Source organism: Ruditapes philippinarum, unplaced genomic scaffold (assembly GCF_026571515.1).
Source record: "Ruditapes philippinarum isolate M1 unplaced genomic scaffold, ASM2657151v2 ctg15207_1_1_1_1, whole genome shotgun sequence".
Classification (NCBI taxonomy): Eukaryota; Metazoa; Mollusca; class Bivalvia; order Venerida; family Veneridae; genus Ruditapes; species Ruditapes philippinarum.
Window position 1 is genome coordinate 1,099 of NW_026851552.1, and position 20,190 is coordinate 21,288.

Below are 20,190 nucleotides of genomic sequence, written 5' to 3' on the forward strand. Positions count from 1 at the left end.
CTGAAGTGGGTGCGGTAATGTGTCAATTTATCGATGATCCGAACTTCATTAACATGCAGTGTTGAGACCTTGGACTCCATCATGAGCATTTTATCCTGCTACTGTCTATATCATCAGCTGGATAAACTTATCTATCTCCAGTCATTATGTCACATGATGACGTCACAATCATGTTTAGCAGAAAAACAAAACTGCATATAGATGCTATTTTATCGGAGAAAAAGAAGAATGAAACTATATAATTATTCTAAAAACATGATAAAAAGCAGGATAAATCAAATACATGGTTGATGTCGGGATGGAAAGAGTTAATCCGGTTCGCTGCGAAAGTGAATCTTGGCTCGCTAAAGCTCGCCAAGATACACCTTCTCGCTCACGACATCATGTATTTTCTATGTATCGGGGCTGTAGTGTAGTTAAAATTACATGTCCATGACCAGTGTTATTCATTTGTTTGTTTACAGCAAGGTATAGACAGCAGATAGATCAGGCTCAAACCTACTACTGGCATGCTGCATATCTTGTACCATTTAATGGTAAGTTGCTCATATTGGTACTGGTTAAAGTGAAGTCAATTTTGTGCCTTTTGAACTGGCATGGTCGGATTTTTCAAGCGAGAAAGCTATCCAGCTAGCTTATGGAATATTGGTTGTTCTACTCAGGTGCCTGTTCGTGCCTGAAATAATGCACAGAGGGACACATGTGGTCTTCCTTCACCAGTAAAGCAGGAAAGTCACCATATGACCTATACTGTGTTGGTGCAACATTAAACCCAACAAAAACCAAAACAAACTAAACTGGCATGGTTAGGGTCATTGGACACAAATTCTTTGCCACTTATTTATGAATGTTTGAGTTCTACCAGGGATGAAGAATTCCCCTATGAACAGAAACTATATTTTTACCATGTAGAATGTTTTTATCATGATGACTACTTAAGCTTTAAATAATGCACAAAGGGTATAGGTTTTAGAGTCGTCCATCACCATCTAAGTGAGAAATTTGCCATGCAACCTTTATAGTATTTGTGTGACTAAAAGCTGTACAGATTTACTGGTAAAGGAAGACAAAAACAACACACCTGTTGATAAGAATAACTTAATTCAGGTATGAAATGAATAAGTAATCATTTTAATAAGAGCACATTTTTACACTACACAATTACAACTGTGGTGAACGGCAGCAGAATTACTAATTTTTTTCAGTATGAGGATGTGAAAATGTAAAGATTTGTCTGTCATTTTCTGGCTTCTAAAACCACTTTGATTTACAAGATGTTTATCAAAAGTTTCTATGATATTGTATCTTCAGTGAAGTAATTGCTGATATTTTATTTAGAATGTCCCTATTAATGTACCAAGGTGATGATATATTGTCCATTGAGAAATAGTTGGTTACCTTCCAAGGTAGTAATTTTTGGGGAGGCTATGCCGACCCAATGTTAATAACTGTCCGTCAAATCTTACTGCCGCGGTAATCAGGTCAAAAAATAGTACCTTGATTTTTTCTAAGCTGACTCATCACTCATCACAGACATTTACAATATGAAAATATTTTCATTCTTCAATTTCATATCAGATAATAATTCTCTGAAAAATTCTTGATTTTTGTTTGTTATTTTTTCAAAATCACTACTCCGTGACGTCATACTGCCGCGGTAATCAGGTTTAGGCATACTTACGTCTGTAATAAATAGTTCTAGTATGAAAACCCTTCTACATAATAACTTTATCAATAATTTTTTAACAAAAAGCATAAATGAAAATTTATAAGTAAATGCTTTAATTAGGTGGCAAATATTCTTTATTATTTTTGATAACAATTTTCCAATTACTACGCAACGACCAACTGTTTATGACGGGTCATTAACTAGAACGTTGCAACACCGTAGTCTCAATATCATGCATGTTCTTTTGTTGATATAAACCATTAATAGTCCTTAATATTTTTTAAAGACAAATAATGGTAAATTGTCGCTTACATCAGAGACATGGATCGTGCTTGCGTGATAACTAAGGAAAACGAACTTATTAGTACACCCTAGGAGGCTGTATGCGGAAAACGCTCATAAACCGCTATATCATATAGCTGTAAAGTGAACAGTTAAATGACAGAAATATGTGGTCAAATATATTTTAACAAGGAAATAATTATTTCAGAGAAAGACGCAAAGATCAGTCTTCAATCAAATGAATGATCCCGTATTTTGTAAAGTTTATTTAATTCTAGGGCAACGCATCATAATTTGATAGTCCATGTGTAATCGTATCGATTTATTCAGGGAATAGACATATACATATACAATTTAATCACAGATATCAATAAATAATAAAATTCAAATTTTCAATACAGATTATGAGATAAATAAAAAATATCAAAGAATAAGAGGCTTAAAAAACAACAACAAAAAACAACAAAAAAACGCATATATATACGAATGACTTACAGTTTAGCATCGGGAATTCATCAACATATCTTACAAAACTTTAATTTGAAAACGATATTCGCGGGCGCTGAAGTGATTAATGTTTATTTGAATAAATCAAATAAAAAAACTTATATGTTTGTGTTCTAAAAATAATCGGCGGCATAAGAGGAATTTCGTATTCATTTTACAACACTTGAAAAAATACTACAGAAAATGTGTTGTTGTTTTTTGTTTTGTTTTCAACAAAAGTGTGTGTGTTTAAGTTTATTTATACTCGGGGCCGGAATAACCATATGTCCGAGATTATAGCATCGGGGATGTCTTTTTCAAGCCGACTCTTCCTGGTAGCCCATTGTTCGTTCGTTGGTGGAAAAGGAGACGACAATACCGGCAAGGCATCAACTTCCTGACTGACGACAACAAAAACGGCATTCATTAGCGCCAAACCTCCAGAGTAAGTCACGACAGGTCAACCAATCACCTCTGGTACTTGAGATGACTTGACCTTGACCTGCCGTGTGCCTTCTCCGCGACGTGCACGCCTCTGGAGGGATTTTGGAGAAGTTTCAACAAAAAACTTCCAAAACACGCTATTTATAAATTATAACACCATTCATAGCACTGACGCTTCGATGTTCTAATCTATTTGCGGGAAATGGTCGACAGGGAAAACCCTACGTAATAACGCACACCCTGTTAACAATAGATTTTCCGCAGTTATATTTCAAGCTAGTGAGGTTTAAAAGATACATGTAGAATCTATCTATTAACTACCATAAATTGGTTGAGTGTTGGCGGTAAAAAAAAGAAGATATAACTTCCTGATCAATTTTCACTTAGGTTGATTCAATTTTGAATAAGCTTTGCAGATATGTATTTTTTCAAGAAATATTTAGTTTTAATAAATATCCGAAGCCGTCAAAGTCAGCGACGAGTAATGAAACGGGAATAATTTTCTGAAACGTGATTTTACTCCAGATCTGCTTCGGAAGAAGACATCTTTCTGTCCGTAGAGCATGGATATTAATACTCATCACAAGACAGTATCTTATTGATCTCAATTATGGTACATGACATGTAAATATGTATAATTTTTATATTCAATAAAAATGTTGCATAACTTGCAGTTGTTATTATCATTCAATGATATTAAAATGACATAAAGTATTTATGATAAGCAGTCCTAGAATATTTTGATAAGGAACAGTCAGTTGTAAAATGTTATTGTTATCTTATAATGAACAGTCGTCATACTTTCTGGTATGTCATTGATTATTGACAGTTTAGGTTTTTCAAAATTTGCAGGATTAGCAGTCCGAATGTAGACCTCAATGAAATGTTCTGGAATATTAACAAAATGAATAGTCAACCATATTAACCATATATATGAATGGTTGAACACAACAGTAAGGATAAATGACACAATGTGCATATCTTCTTATTTTGGTAATAATTGAAATAACAGCACATTTTAAGCAAAAAGAAAAGAAACTATAAGTATGAAACATTCTGTCATAGCCTCCCCATCAGTACATTCAGTGCTTTGATTTTAAGAGTGAACAAGAAACTGAAAATTGTTAGGGCCTCATTAGTCTACAAGTAATGGAAAGAGCATCAAAACATTAGGTTATCTGATTTGTACGAGAGGGGGGGGGGGCACATAAATCAGATTGCCAATTGTTTTGATGCTCCTTCTCTTTTGTATCATAAGCAAAAATAAAAACAGATTCCCTGAGATTACAAAAGAAAGATCCCCAAACAATTATTCTTGTTATACAGTATATATTAACCATTTTTATATATATTGTATATATCTATGCATGTTTTTTTTTTCTTTTCTACAGGTCAACCTTACAATCTTATATATATTGTATATATCTATACATGTTTATCTTTTCTACAGGTCAACCTTACAATCAGTTAGCTATATTAGAGGCTGCTAAAGGGAACAAACTCTCTACAGTGTTCTATTATATACGCAGTCTAGCTGTTAAAGTGCCATTTCCTGTTGCGGCTACCAATCTTGAAAAACTCTATGCAAAACTTACAAAAGAAACGTAGGTGACTTTTAACACTACACCATTGTTGTTTTTCTTTCATTTATTGCAATATTTACCTTATTTCAAATACAAAATGTAACAGTATATACCAAAATTTGGCCACTACCAATGTTAGTTATTGTTCTTTTGATTATTAAATTCAAGAAAATTAACAACAAACAATTTTTAATTGAGAATGATTTCTTACAAAAAGAAAAAGGAAAATAATTCTGGAAAATCAAATTGATGGAATGATCTTAAATTTTGGTCAAGACCTACATCTAATGTTTCACAAAAATTCATTCAAGTTAATTTCTGTCTTGTCATGTCAAAAAAACCTCATCACAGTCATTTCAAATAAATACAATGTACATGTATGTTTAAACTGTAGAATTTACATTACAGTCCAGATTTCAAAGGGAAGTTATCTGCTAGTGAAATGATCACAGGCTTCCTACAGTTCCATGCCCTAGTTCATCTTTGTACAGGTAAGTGGTAATGTAACTTATAGATGTAGCATTTAATGTAAATAGAGGATATTAAATGAGTGTAGATATAATACTAAATTTATTGAATGAGTTGACATTCATAAGCTTTATAGCTTTCTGCCCAATCCCAAAATGTACTTTGTAAATATTGTTCACTTGTTAAATGTTTTGTTGAATAAATATGTTTAAACCAATGAGTTGATAAAAATCATATTATGCGAGCCTTGGGCGTGCTTTAAATTCATTTATTCAGCCAGTCTTTTGAAAGTATCGTGCACAAGTTTATTTAGGGACATAAAATTTTTAAATCTTAATGTGTTATTCTATAGTATTATTTTAATGTTTTCAGATCTGATAAAAGCAGAAGAACTTTCTGATAAATTGGCCGCAGGTCTTCCAGCCCATGTGACCTCACAAAGTTTCCCGTGGCAAGTTCTGGTGCATATCGTGGCAATCAACATCTTTGCAATGAATCACGTGCAACACATGCCGGAAAGTTCTCCAGAATCAGGGATGACTAACGGGGATACAGAACTTACTGATGATGAAGAAAGATGCTTTAATCTGGTTTTTAAATTGACAGGTAAAATATAAATGTAAAATGGTAATTAATTTTATTATTAAAAACGATTTTGGATAAAAAAAAAGGTGAAATATCTTATTTACATATTTTTTGTACAGACAGGTTAAGGGTGCAAATTTGTGTCATTAGGCTTTGAAACGGACAGAAGATTAAAAATGATACATTGGGTGTTTATTAAATTCTTACCAGCCCTAATAGTTTGAGAATTTCCCTTTTGTTCCCTTTTTATACAGAACAGAACAGATTTTATTATTCAATATGACTTTAACATAACAGTTCCTTGTCATTACACAAATATACAGCATACATTAAATGTAGTGAGAGTGAAAATAAAAGCATACAAATTTAACATTTGGTATTATCAGTCATATACATTATTCATATTTTCCTTTAGTGGCACAATAGCTCAGTTGGTTAGACCACTGACTGTCACTTCTGAGGTTCCGGGTTCGATCCTGGGTAACACCCTTGGGATTTTTCAGAAACACTTTCAGTGTTTTCCACCTAATTAGAGGTTTACTTGTACGAAACCCAGGTAATCCTCGCATGTATCAGTGCTATACACTGGGCATGTAAAAGAACCAAGGAATCTATTCAATAAGAGCTAGGGACTTGTTCCCGGATTCCCTTGTATCTCATAGCTGTCTCTAGAGTCTGCTGAGGTAAGGACCATACTGGAATAAGTGCTTGCACTTTCGTAGGTTATCCTTGACCGCTCGGTCTAATGAAAATTAATTAATCAATCATTCAATATTTTCTGAATACATAACAGTAATAAGAATGTATCTGTGTAGGAACAACACATATCATTATTTAAATAAGTATATTTAATAATCAGCACTAGTGCTGGAAAACAATTTCTTTTAGCTAATTTTTTAAGAACGCATCACAGACATTGTTAAACAAAATTTGGTATAGACAGGGCAGATTGAAATAGAATGTAATAATTTTATATACTCTGACTGTTAAACAGATGCTTTACAATTATTGAATGATAATGAGGGGTATATCCAAGTCAGTGGACCTTGCAAATGTGATAGATACACCGAACCTGAAGAATGAATTCTTCATACAATTACTGTTTAACTACATATGTATATAACTTAAATATCCAGCTAACTTACAGAACATTTGTGGTTGTACGCAGTTGCCCATTTGCGCCTGAAATAATGCATGGTAGGCACCTAAGCTCTTCCTTCACCAGTAAAGCTTGAAAGACGCCATATGACCTACACTGTGTTGGTGTGACATAAAACCCAATTGAAAATTAAATAAATAAGGAACATAGTTATTATGCATATGTTATCATTTCAGTGAACATGATGGATATTCTCCTACAGTATACACCTAAACAAGAACATAAAGTGTGTGACTATTTTACTCTACCTGCTGTTAAACTACTTTTAGACTGGCTTAAACTGAATCCTCAAAACTTCGATCATCCTATACTGAGAAACTCTACGTATGTATTGACTTCCTGTCAAACTCTGTTTTATTTTTTAACCCTTCAAACACTTAATATCTGGAATTGACTTGTCCATCTTTTAATCTGGACATGCCATTCATCATTGTTAGGGAAAATTTAAAATATGTACTGACTAAACAAGAAATTGTGCAGATTATACTCAGGTTGCACAGATTTTTATAGCTGATAAACATCACTTGTAAAGCCTCAGTCTCACTTACTCCCGGCAGAGCCCAGGACCATCCCGGTTAGTTACCGGGATGATTCGGGAAGATCCGGAGAAATTATTGTTGCGGTCACACTTACCCCGGCAGCACTACGGTAGTTTCCTACTAACCACCCAGTATGCGCTCCGGATCTTCCAGGCAGAGCCCAGGTGAAGCTACGGATCATGTCGGTGCTTCCCTGGTCATTTTGTAGACCAATTTACTTTATAGCGCAATACATGTATATTAAAATCACAAGTGCTAAATATCTTTTATCCTTTACATTGTAAATTGAGATTTAAATGATTAACTTCACATTAATTTGAATTTATGAAATATTTTTAGGGTAATGGCCAATTTTCTACGTACATGTGTCAAAATATAGGAAAAAAAAACCAACATAAATATATGTAGAAATATTTCCATATTTTAGGTTATGGAGCAACTTGTGTAAAGTATTAAATAGTATTCAAGACTGGCAGATAAAAGATGGGGAACAAGATTTGTCTAAGCGTAAGTTTTATATTTATTTTGTTTCAAAAAGAATAAAGATGTTTTTAGTATAATTATTATTGACTATTTTCTGTCAGGGACTTCAAATTTTTTTATGTGAGGAAGTTATCAAGCTAGTTACAGATGGTCTGTGGTGCTACTTATGTGCTTGCTTTTGCCTAACATATGGACACCTGAGGTCTCCCTCCAGCATTTAATCTAGAAGGTTGCCATGTGACCTTCACATTGTTGATACAAAAAATACTCATTAAAAGCGTAACATTTACAATACCCTATTTTATGTTTCAAAGTTTAAAACACTTTCTAGCACTTTGAGAGCATCCTTTAGTTTCAACATTATCTTATTGGAAGTATGTCTATTTGTATATGTAGTATTTTCTTTTCTCTTAAGTGTAAACTGTATAATTGTAATGAAATCTGGAAGCATATATAAAGCACTATCAAGTCCAGTTTTTGGAACACACCAGTGCTGGACAGGAAACAAGGTTGTGACCCTTTTGGGGCTCGAATTTATAATCTATGGTTTGAGAAGAAGACACATTGACAACAAGGCCACCTCCCCTTCTTTACTTTAGATTATGCATATGTATCTTGATATGGTTATTACATAAATCATGTTTGAGTATGTTTTCTTGAACTAAACATTTGAGCCGCGTCATGACAAAGCCAACATAGTGCGTTTGCGACCAGCATGGATCAAGACCAGCCTGTGCAGTCTGATCAGGATCCTTGCTGTTTTCGCTCACAAACCATATAACAAGTAGAGAAACTGATAGTGAACAGCATGGATCCTGATCAGACTGTGGGGATGTTAAGGCTGGTCTGGATCCATGCTGGTTGGAAACCCATTATGTTAGTTTTGTCATGAGGTGGCTCAATTTTATTGTTTTACTAATATATGAAAATCTGAAAGAACAATTTTAACAATGCAGATAGATTAAGTGACATTATGGGCATCCATGGATATATAGAAATTGAACAGTTTAAAGTCAAAATAAGTTTTACATTTTGACATAATTCCTTTAAATTTTATGATTTACTTTGCCTAAGTCACAAATGACTCAAATGGTCCAAATTGTTGGTCACTCACCATTATCACAGTCAATCATTAATTCAGCTCAACTAGACAATAAAAAATGAGCATGTCACTTTAACAATTGAAAAATGTGTAATTTGACCCTGTTCATGAGAGGTAACATGAAGATAGATGGTTGCAACTTAAACTCACAATGCCTGAATTTAGAGGGAGATGAATTTAGACTGACTATGGTAACACTTACATTTTATCTTTGTTTTCAGATGAAGATTTGCCATTACCAGAAGATGCAGAGTTGAGATGTTTTCAACCAATAGAAAAAGCTCAAAGGTGAACAAATTTTCATTTAATATTCTTTGAAATTTTTTGAATGCCTGTAAAGGCATTGTTTTGCCAATACCACCAATGTTTATGGTGCAACAATATTCCGATAATCTGATGCATGTATATTCTAATGTAGTATTGAGTGTAATGTCACACAGTACCGAAACTTTATACAACAATATTTTCTTTAATAATTTATCAAAATAATTGCATATTTTAACTATTTCAAGCACAATATTGTCTTTAATATTTGATGAGGGACATCAATGTGTGAGCGGTTAAGGTCATTGACTACAAACCACTTGCTCCTCATACTGTAGGTTTCTGCTGTCTGACTAATGCTTCAAGGGCTATTTATGCATATTCTGACCTTTTTTGGTAATTTGCATAGATATCAGTGCCGACTGCTTGGAAATCATGAGTACTAATTTCATATTAGGAAAGGGAGGGAATCCATGATCCCTTGGTTGAGACATCTTCACAACTAATCCCTGCTTTCCTTGTAAGATGGTCTTTGCTTTCATGTGGTCTGTCAGTCCAGGTTAAAATTACTACCAATAAAATTCATCCAGGAAAATAAGATACTGGTCATTAAGAATAGGTAGTGACTTGAAAGTTGCTTGAATTGCAGTTTTGACTGTTCTAAGTATTTGATAGTAATTTGCTTTATATTGTTTTTATACCATTATGTAATTTTTAATATACATGCACTTTACTAAGTACTTTACTAATGTTTATTATGTTACAAGGTTTATATAACTTAGTTGAGAAAACACTGAGTCATAAGGTCATCGGCACTGTAAGACTTCCTGTGTGGTTACAGTTACATTTTACATGGTTACTCAACAGCATGTGGCTACTTGATTTAAAAAGTCAGTTTATGTGTACATAAGATATTGATATTATCACCTGAAGGTCACAAACTATTACTTTCAATATCATACAGACAGTTTATATCTCACTTGATTCACCAATTCAACCATGATATACATGTACTTTCTACTGGTCTAAATGTAACAATGATTTCTTAGTTGAGAAAAAGATAGTGTCATGTCTGTACCTCAGATTTGTAAGTTTAGGCAAGGTACTGACCTGTCTATTTACCTCAGATGCGAAATTTAGGCAAGGTACTGACCTGTCTTTTTACCTCAGATTTGTAAATTTAGGCAAGGTACTGACCTGTCTTTTTACCTTTGATAAGTTAGTGTTTAGTCTATTAATTTGTAAGTTAAGAAGACAACAACTTTGAATTTTAATCACCACACTGATAAATATAAAGATGTTAGTGTAACAATAAAAAATCAGACGTGATCTGTGTAGCCAGCGGTATAGAGTACTGCCGGTGTTGGTTAGTCTATAATTGTCTCATTTTAGCGATAAAAGGTGTACATGAGGTTACACATTGTTACATAATTGATTTCTTTAGCTTTGCCATCATCCCATCCTACCTGCTTCCTTTCACATTTTTATGACTGATGTTGCTATTATAGTATTACGAAATATGCTGGATATTATGTAAATTAAATAGACATATGTGTTAGACATGAGTTATTCCTGTCTTATATAACGTGGTTATTATACAATGACTGGGTTATTATATACATGTAACATAGATATGCTTAAAATATGCCCTATACCTTCCTTTATCTCAAATTAATTCTAACTAAAATTCACTAATAACTTTGAACATATATGTTAGATCATATTTTATGTTTGTTTAAAATAATTCATTCAAATATTTCACTTATTTTTCCAGTATGATGTGATTCTAAATCCCCCTCTCCCCAACTCCCACCTCTTTATCAAGTGACCATTTCACTATTCCTTTATTTATGGTAGCCATTTTTGGTGGCCATATTAGATTTGCAAAATCTTGATCAAAGGCTAAAATGAAGAGAATTTTATCGTCAAGTTTCATACTTTTCACAACAGATGCACAATATGCCCTACCTATTTTTTTCATGGATTTCTTGCACTATTGGTTCCATCATGGTCAAGTTACTGATTCCCACAATCCCATTTTTGTTTCAGTACTATGGGCAAGGTTTCATGCATGCGTGTTATATAATGGTGAATAAAAACAGTAAACCTCTTTAAATTAAACAAAGCCTTCACACATATTGATTTGTTTATCATTTGGATTATTTAAGCCGTATGCTGTGTTATATTATAGTTTATACACTTTCATTATCTCTTAATTATAGTGGATGGAGTTACAGTAAACTGCCAGCAGAGGGTCTTGCGTCAGATATAGAGGTGCGCTTGAGATGCCATAGATTACTGGAGCACGGTCATTGGATAAAGGAAGAACAACCAAGGTTTCTTGATAATATTCGTATAATGTAGTTTTAACAGTATTTTGTAGAATTTCTTTAAAGGGTATAAAGCTATATCTGATGAAAAAATTTGTAAAGCGGTAAATACAAATTGTTTTCATATCCTAGCGGTGATATCTCGAATGCCCCTGTTAATTTAACATACATGAATATTGTACGTAAATCAGAATAAAATGTTCTAGAACAAAATATTCCCCTGCTATTTAAGTTGGTTTAGCCATTATATAACACATGTTCCACTCGCTTTCATTAAAATATATGGACATATTTCTTTTGTTTTACAGTTTTTGTAGCTAATTATATTATAATATAAACATTATTTTTGACATCCAAAAACACCAAAGATATAGCTTTATACACTTTAAAGTGAATTGGTCTTTAATGGATAGTGTGTTATACCAAAAATATAATTGAGTATTTTATATCATATGACACAATAGACAAACGAAAGATTTAGATAAATGGATTTTGTTGGAAAGTGTGAGATACATGATCCAATATGACATATCTTTCACAGCTTTCCCTGTCGAGTACGTACCCCGGACATATCACCTATCATGCCCTTAAAGGGTAAAATTTGAAGCACAAAGTGGTTATAATTTACTTCCATGCAATTTCCACAGAGTATTAGTTAAAGATAGAAATTTGAGCCAAAGTAGGTCACTGTATGGCGGTCAACGAGAAACTAAATGTACAGTAACCCGAGACAATAAGGAAAGGCATATGGCATGTATACATGACTTATACTTATAACATGAATTTGTTTATTTTTAGTGTACAGTTATCTGTTAAGAGGAGCACAGCGGGAAGTTTACAGTTTAGTTCCCCTACCCCACCCCCTACAAATAAGATAACAAAGACTGTGACCCTGTCTGTACCAAACACACACTCAAATCATACAACTTCCTTGATGAGCACTGCACCCAGTCCAGAGAGGAAATCTAACAGACAAAATGTTGCTATACAGGTATATTTCTAACTTACTTGTTGTTTTTTCAAAGGAGCATAGAGTTCAATTAGGGTGGAGAATTTAATTTGTTCCAATAAAAACATTGTCACTATATCTCAACATGTTCTCGAAGTGTCATAAAATTTGATGATACAGTTTGATAAACAAACTAATCGTGCATGACCTTTCACATTTGAGCTGCTTATGTAATTATCGCAGTCCCCTATTGATTGTTTAAGTGTTCTGTTGGCGGATATTGTTATCTTACGTTGGCACTAGTGAAATTCACCTATTAAAGATATTATGAAACAAGAATTAATATTTTATCGCATTTTTGCACCATTGGCGAGTGACAGCTGGTACCCAGAGTTGAACATATATTCATTTATGTGTCACACTCTAATGTTCCCTTTTAGCTCTATCTGATCTTAGTCACTGAAATTTTGAATATTTGATATGATGGTCCCTTTGATTGAGTTAGACTGAATCAAGGTCACTATTTCATGAATTAAATTTTCTACTCTTTCCATTATAAAGTAAGGCAACTATTTCAGTTATGTTATATCAGTAAAGTATACTGTAATTAAATTTTTATGCCAAAAGAAGGGGAGAGTGCATTTATATGAGTAATTTATGAGTAATATGGCACTCAATTCAAATACTACGACTTCTGAAAATGTTTGTTTATGTATGATATATTTTTCATTTTTCAGGCCATAATGCAGAAGCAGGCAGAGAGTACGGGTAAAAGTGTTAAAATCAAAGACGAGCCGAATTCACCAAAATACCTGCTTGGGGTTCCAACTTCAGAACCATTGTTCTTTAAAGCTGGGGGTCAACGTCAGCCAGGGCCAACTACCGGGACACAGAGCGTTCAGTCCTCCCCATCACCTTCTAAACCAGCAGGTATGTGTCGATCGTTAAAGCTGCAAGCCTCCGGTTGATTAAAGATTCTAGTAATTTGTAATTAAGGACTAATTTTGCAATATTTATCACCATTTACAGCAGAAAAATTCTTGTTCAAATCAGTTTTCAGGTGCTTTTCTGCAGGGGTAAATATTAAATTCTAACACTATCAGAATTTTTTCTATGTAAACAAAGAAGGTCGGAAGCATGCATTATTGTACGACAATGCACTCACCAATCTAATTACCTCCCTGTGTATTTTCAAACCAACACATTGACAGCGCCATTTTGTTTGAAAAATAAAAAACAATTTTTTGTCAAAATTTTGTTGTGAATACTATCTAGAATGAAAGAAAATGGTCTAACTAAGAAAATGAATCTGAACACAAATACCTTAAAGCTGTACAGACAGTTAAAGTGTTGTTTATGTGACGTCACAAAGTACACCAAATAGCACATGCAAAAACAATCAAATCAAGAACACTATTTCAATGTCGCAAACAAGTTAAAATTTCAGATTTTATTTCACTATTAATTCTTTGTATTTCACTTGAAAAATATAGAGTGAAATATAATAAACAAACAAAGTTTAATCAAGGTTTCCAATATTTGTTATTCTCAAAATGTTTTTTACACATGGTAGATTTAACGACAGTTTTTTTAACCCACTGGAACAGCCTTTAAAGAACGTTTCTATGGGAAACTCTGAGGCGAAAACAAATTTAACCACCAAACATAAAGTTCAACTATATGATAATTAATATATTTTTTCTTGACGTGTTAGAATGGAAATAGATATAAATTCTTCTTATATAATACTGGTTTTTTTATTATTAACAGATTGGCAATACATATCATCAGTTAAAATTGCTGTTAGAATCGGTTGTATTTTCAGCCTGTAAATTTAAATGCCCCTGAAAACCCTGAAATAGAGAAACTTTTATAATGTTGGTAATTTGATCAGAAAACATTTTGGCACATCCAGCTATTTTCCCTTCTTAGTACAAAACTTGTCAATTGGAGAATGAACTTCATATGTTCAACATGTATTTTCATAAAAATTCAGCAAGGTTATGTAAATAATGTGTAGTGCAATTATTTACAGAGGCAAACATTATTTCTTTTATGTTATTGTTAATTTAAAACAAAAGTGAATTCTTACAAAACATCTAATGGAATGCATAACCTCATAGTAAGTTTGAATATTTGAATATATAATTTTGTATACCAGTCTAAAGTTCTTTCATCTCATTGGTTGATTTTTACATCATTATTAAATAAGGACCAATGAAAGAGCAGCATGTAAAGAATGGTTTCCATACTCTTGTTTTATACAACAAAGTTTAACATTTATGCCCCATCTGTTCAACTTACATTATTTACAAGCCATTCAGCACGGTTTTATTGATTTACCTCCCCTTTTCCAGATTTTTATAACCTTGAAAGATTCTGCTGTTTCAACTTTATTGATCAACTTTCTCTTTAATTGATGCTCACAGGGTCGCAACGGCACTCACAAAAACACATGGCTTTTACATGTGACTTAAAATAAAAATTAATAGAAGATAAATAATTATATGTGATTTGTATGTCTAAAAATTAAAAACTTGCCTACATTGTCCTTTGATATTTCAGCACGAGCCTTTTAGTAGCTTCAGGTGGTTAAAATAATTGTTATAATTATTTACTTCTCACTTTTACTTAAGAATAATTTGAAACTCTTAGTTGAGATGAAAATTATAACATGGAAAATGACATCCAGCAATTATCCGTGTATCTTATTATCTATAATTATGCACTTTAATTGCTTAGAAGTTTTCTTAAGTGGCCCCCATATATATCATTATTTAATAGGTTCAGGAATCACTCGCATGCTTTCGGTTGCTATGGTATCAAAATAGATAATAAATGTCTTTTTTTTAAAGGTCTATTACTGTTTGTGAAAACAACTTGAAATATTCTTCTCTGAAAATGTGTTGTCCAGATTTGGTTATACCGGTACATTCAAAGAAACAAGTTTATGTTGTTTAATATATTGTATCTGTCAGGTAGCAGCAGTTATATCTACAATACTTTTTTAAGAAAAAAAAGCGTTTATTGGGAAGGGGGATGAAAGGGGATGGAGGGGCAGGGTAAGAAAGAGTTAAGGCCTTAGCAAATTGATAGTTTCAGGCACTGACTTTTAAATCACATGTTACTTCTCTGGGATTGAATCTTGCTTGAGAAAGTAAATTCTCCCTTTTGTTCTGAGGTAGTAAATAACTATGCTTCAGTTTTAACTACAGTTTTATAGTTATATAAAAAGGGACATTATAATTATCAGGCTGGATTGTAACTTTTTTAAGTTTTAAATATTAACACTTTTTTATGGCCAGAAGTCACTGAAGTTTTAGGTTAAAAGTGATTTTGTGAAGTAAAGGAGGCTTGTTTTGTTTTTGTTTTGGTGTATCTATATTAAAGCACCTTTCTGTTCCTAAATTACATGTTACCCTTTACTCCTAAATTCTAAGTTACTGTGACATGTGACAATACATGTATACTGAGAAATCTTTTACCTAGAATTACAGTATAGATTTCACTTGTTAACTTTCCAATTCTACAAATGACTATTTACAATGTGAGTTTAATTTAAAATGGTAGATATAATAAGAGGACATTGTATTGCCAGTCATGTGGTGATTTGATAGGATCCACAATTCATTTCTGGCAATTTTCAAATTTATAGCATAAAATCGGCTATTTTTCCCTATTTTGCCTATGTTATAACGGGACCAAAACCATGCGTTAACATAGTCACGCGCTCTTGTTATAGCCCGGTTTCACCTATGCGCAATACATACAGGGCCCAGTAAAACAAACAAAAAAAGTGACGATTTGGCCTGTTTGCCAAAGAGTCATGCGCTCTTGTTATATTGAAATTATTGATTCGAGGGCATCAATTGCATAACGGCGAGCAGCATTCAAGTAATTATGCCGGCAATACGGCGTATAGACATCGCCGCTAATCTTGGTTGTCGCCCTTTCTTAGAAACGGACAGTTGTCAATGTAAACAAATAGAATCTGTCATTCAGTTTAAACTTACAAAAATGGAAAGCACAAAATGAATATGAGTAAACGTTGTTTTATTGATGTGTATATTGATAGATGTTCTTTATGTTTCTTTGAGAGAATAATGTTTTATGCCTGATTTTTTTAAACTTGCGTGCTTGAAAAAAAACCGATTCTGAAATTGAATCTAGCTATGTCCTACCGCCAATCTGTAATCATTCTAGGAATTTCTGAGGGGCCTGTTTTGTCTTGGGTAGAGTAATGTTATGTTTTTCTTAAGTAAATATATCTCCAAAGTTAAATTTGTTTAATCAATTAAAATTCGAAATTTCGTTCGGTTCCCAAAATGTTGGCCCCGGAAAAAATAAAACGCATACGTAAAACATGTAGAGTTGGATAAATACCGTTCAAGCACAAGGATTTAATGTTTGTGATTTGTATATAATATACATCATGAATCTGTTTTCAAATTTTATGCTATAATAGCGTCAACGCACGTTTATTTCGTGCTATAAAGTCTGCAGAGTCCCTCGGAACTGTTGGAGCCCTCGCCCTATCGGGCTCGGGCACCCACCGTTCCTCGGGACTCTGCAGACGTTATAACACGGAAAAACATGCGTTAACCCTATATAAACAACAATTATCTTATTTTGTAAATTTTCTGGAAATTTTAATACATTATTGAAGAGTTATTGGAATTTTAGCTAAAAAAATGAACAAGTAGAGCTATTATACTCACCCAGGTGTGACATGGGAGTCATACTTTAGTTAAGTTTTTGCAAGTTGGTATCTTCAAAACAACTGAAAAGAACAGGTTAAAATTTAAAAATACAATTTTATAGCAAATAGGAGGCATTTAAAAGGGCCCCTAACGTAACTTGGATTTTTAAGAAATTTTTGGTTTTTTTTAAACATTGGGAAAAAATTCCTACATTATGCAGGCTCTTTGTTTTACTATCAAGCTCTGAAAAAGTGGAGCATGCTGTCCTTCTTACAGCTCTTGTTTCTCAATAAAGGGTTGATATGTGATCTAACGACCTTAGGACTAATGAATACTGGAACCATATTGTCAAGGTCTGAATCGCAAATATCTGCGTAATTGACTAATTGTTACAGCCCTTATATAATTGTGACTCTGAAAAAAGATTATTTGTACTCCTTGAAGGAAAAAAAGCGTCACTTTTAACCTTGACCTTTTCTCACTATTCAAGGTCATTGGCTATTCAAGGTCATTCTTTCCTGTCTACTTTGCAGAGTGAATCAGAAATTAGATTAAGCAATTTACCTCTAGAAATCTCTAGCAATATTGGTTAGATAATGAGGGCCAATTATCTAGGAATAACAGCGTATTCAGACAATTATGTTGAAAATTTTCACATTAATACAGCAGGAAGACAATTTAATTATGCATTCAGTGTTTAGAAATGACAGAAATACTTAAAGCTATAAATAGAAAAAAAAGTGTTATCATTCATGTAAAGAAGGTCGTAATACTCTTACCGTGGGCAGCTAGCTTCCTCCTTGCAAGCTTGGCTAATAGATATAGATACTTATGATACATCTATATATCATCATCTTAGTGCATTAAATTTTGATGGGAATTAATACATTACTGCACTAAGGTGACAATGTGATACTAACTCTATGATAATATCTGTATGAACACATCTGCTAATTATTCTTAATTAAAAATTTCTCCATTTTCATGTTTAAATGTTGAGTTCTGCTTAGGGGCATGGAGAATAGCTGGCACTTTTCCAGTATCATCCATGAACAGGCTCAATCAAACCAAACCAGCAACATATTTAGTTTTAGGTGTTCTTTAAAGTTTCTGTTTTTCTATATTTTATTACCTACATATGTGAATAGCAACTTTAATGTCCTTAAAATGGATTTGAATATTTGATTCAGCTAAATTGTACATTGAAAATCGAGAATGCTGTTCTTCTGTTAACTGGTATTGTAAATAACTGCGATTTTCAATTTGTTCAATAGGTCACACCGGTGGGGTGTTAGTTATCAAAAATTCAGAAGTGTTGAACCAGACTACAAGTCGCCCCAGTAACCAGTCAAAGTCATGGCAACAACAGAGACAGGGAGCAGGTAGTGCGTTATCATGGCAACAACAACAGCAACAACAACAACAATCTAAACAACAGACAGAGAAAACAGGATGGCCAAATTTACAGGTTGAGCATTTAGTTCAATTAAGAAATGAGCTGCGTCATGACAAAACTAACATAATGGGTTTGCGACCAGCATGGATCCAGACCAGCCTGCGCATCCGCACAGTCTGATCAGGATCCATGCTGTTCGCTTACAAACCCTATAACAAGCAGAGAAACTGATAGCAAACAGTATGGATCCTGATCAGATTACGTTGGTTTTGTCATGACGCGGCTCAAATATGAATTACTTGAATATATACTAAATAACGGAAAAGAATTTTTTTCAATAGAATATTGCTTTCTCAAAGTATTTCAGGGCACAAAACTTATTTTAATTTTCATCTACTTGTATTTTTTATTAAAAGACAATGTAGTATTCATGTGGTTTTATTAAGTAAGAGAATTTATACGGTAATCCACTTCCTGTTTATCCACTTAGTTAAATTAGTTACATTTTTCGACATTAATGGTCAATGGTAGGAAATTTTCGTAACAGTTTTTCACAGTCAAACTACTTATCACAGCCTTTGATATTTGGCATACAGCATTGACACATGGTCCATACTGTGGATTTGATTTCAGGTCTGTCGCTCATCCACTTCCTGTTTATCCACTTAGTTAAATTAGTTAGATTTTGACATCTAAATGCGTCAATGGTAGGAAATTTTTCGTAACAGTTTTCTCAGCAACTAACTTATCACAGATCCCTCTTGATATTTGGCATTGCAGCGTTGACACATGCCGTCCCATACTGTGGGATTCGATTTCAAGTCTGCAGCTCATCCACTTCCTGTTCACATTAATGGTCAATGGTAGGGAAATTTTCGTAACATTTTTTCTCAGAAACTACTAATCACAGCCTTCTTGATATTTGGCATACAGCATTGACACATGGTCCCATCTGTACTGTGGGAATAGCCATTTTTAGGTGTGTAGCTAATCCACTTCCTGTTTACCTACTGAAATTAAATTTTCGACATTAATGGGTCAATGGATAAATTTTTTTTCGTAAATGCAATCACAGCCTTCATTTGATATTTGGATGTACAAATGTCAACCAGGCCTTTTCTGTCTTTGACCCATTTTTTTGTATTTGAAAGTTCATGGGATTTGAAAATTTGCTAGCAGAAATATAAAAACTTCCTATGTGTGTTTTTGTTTTGTTTTTCAATCCTTTGTGTTTTTTGTTTTTTTTTTCATTATAACAGCCACAATCTCAGGTTCCAGGTCAACAAATCAGCCATCGTCAATGGCAACAACAGAAGTACCAGCACGACCCCAGTTGTCACCTCAACCAAGGTCTAAGGACAGTGTGCAATTTCCTGGCTCAGCCACCATTTTTAGGTAAAACGATATAAGGATTTTAATACATTGTACTTTTTTCAACCACATTCGCAAATGACCAATACTGGATTTCAATAATTGCTTTATTACTTTGAATGCAGTTTAAAAAAAAAACATAGTAAGTTTTGTAAGTAAAAAGAGAAAACAATAACAAAACAGAATTTAATGTGGCAAAAATGATAGTCTATTTTTGTGAGAATTTGATATAAAAATTGAGAATGTTTTTCCTCTTTACTTTAATCAAACTGTTGAATTTAATTGCGCACACTTTCAAAGCCTTTGACATAAAAGTTTATTTTGTATGTGTATTTTATAGAGCAAGGAGCCCTATGAGTCTACAAAAATGGGAAAAGGGG

General features: G+C 33.3%; 1 protein-coding gene across 1 annotated transcript; it reads left to right on the top strand.

The window, feature by feature from the left end:
* Positions 1-464: 464 nt before the first annotated feature.
* Positions 465-19,834, top strand: LOC132743092 (nonsense-mediated mRNA decay factor SMG7-like; the record flags this gene model as incomplete). The annotated part of the gene is given in 12 exon segments (XM_060731640.1): positions 465-536; positions 4,332-4,485; positions 4,873-4,955; positions 5,305-5,538; positions 6,853-7,000; positions 7,643-7,722; positions 9,022-9,088; positions 11,287-11,400; positions 12,193-12,385; positions 13,081-13,273; positions 18,318-18,511; positions 19,699-19,834. Coding segments are annotated over 12 exon segments (1,668 nt in total), but the record flags the coding sequence as incomplete, so codon positions are not given.
* Between the last annotated feature and the right edge of the window lie 356 nt (positions 19,835-20,190).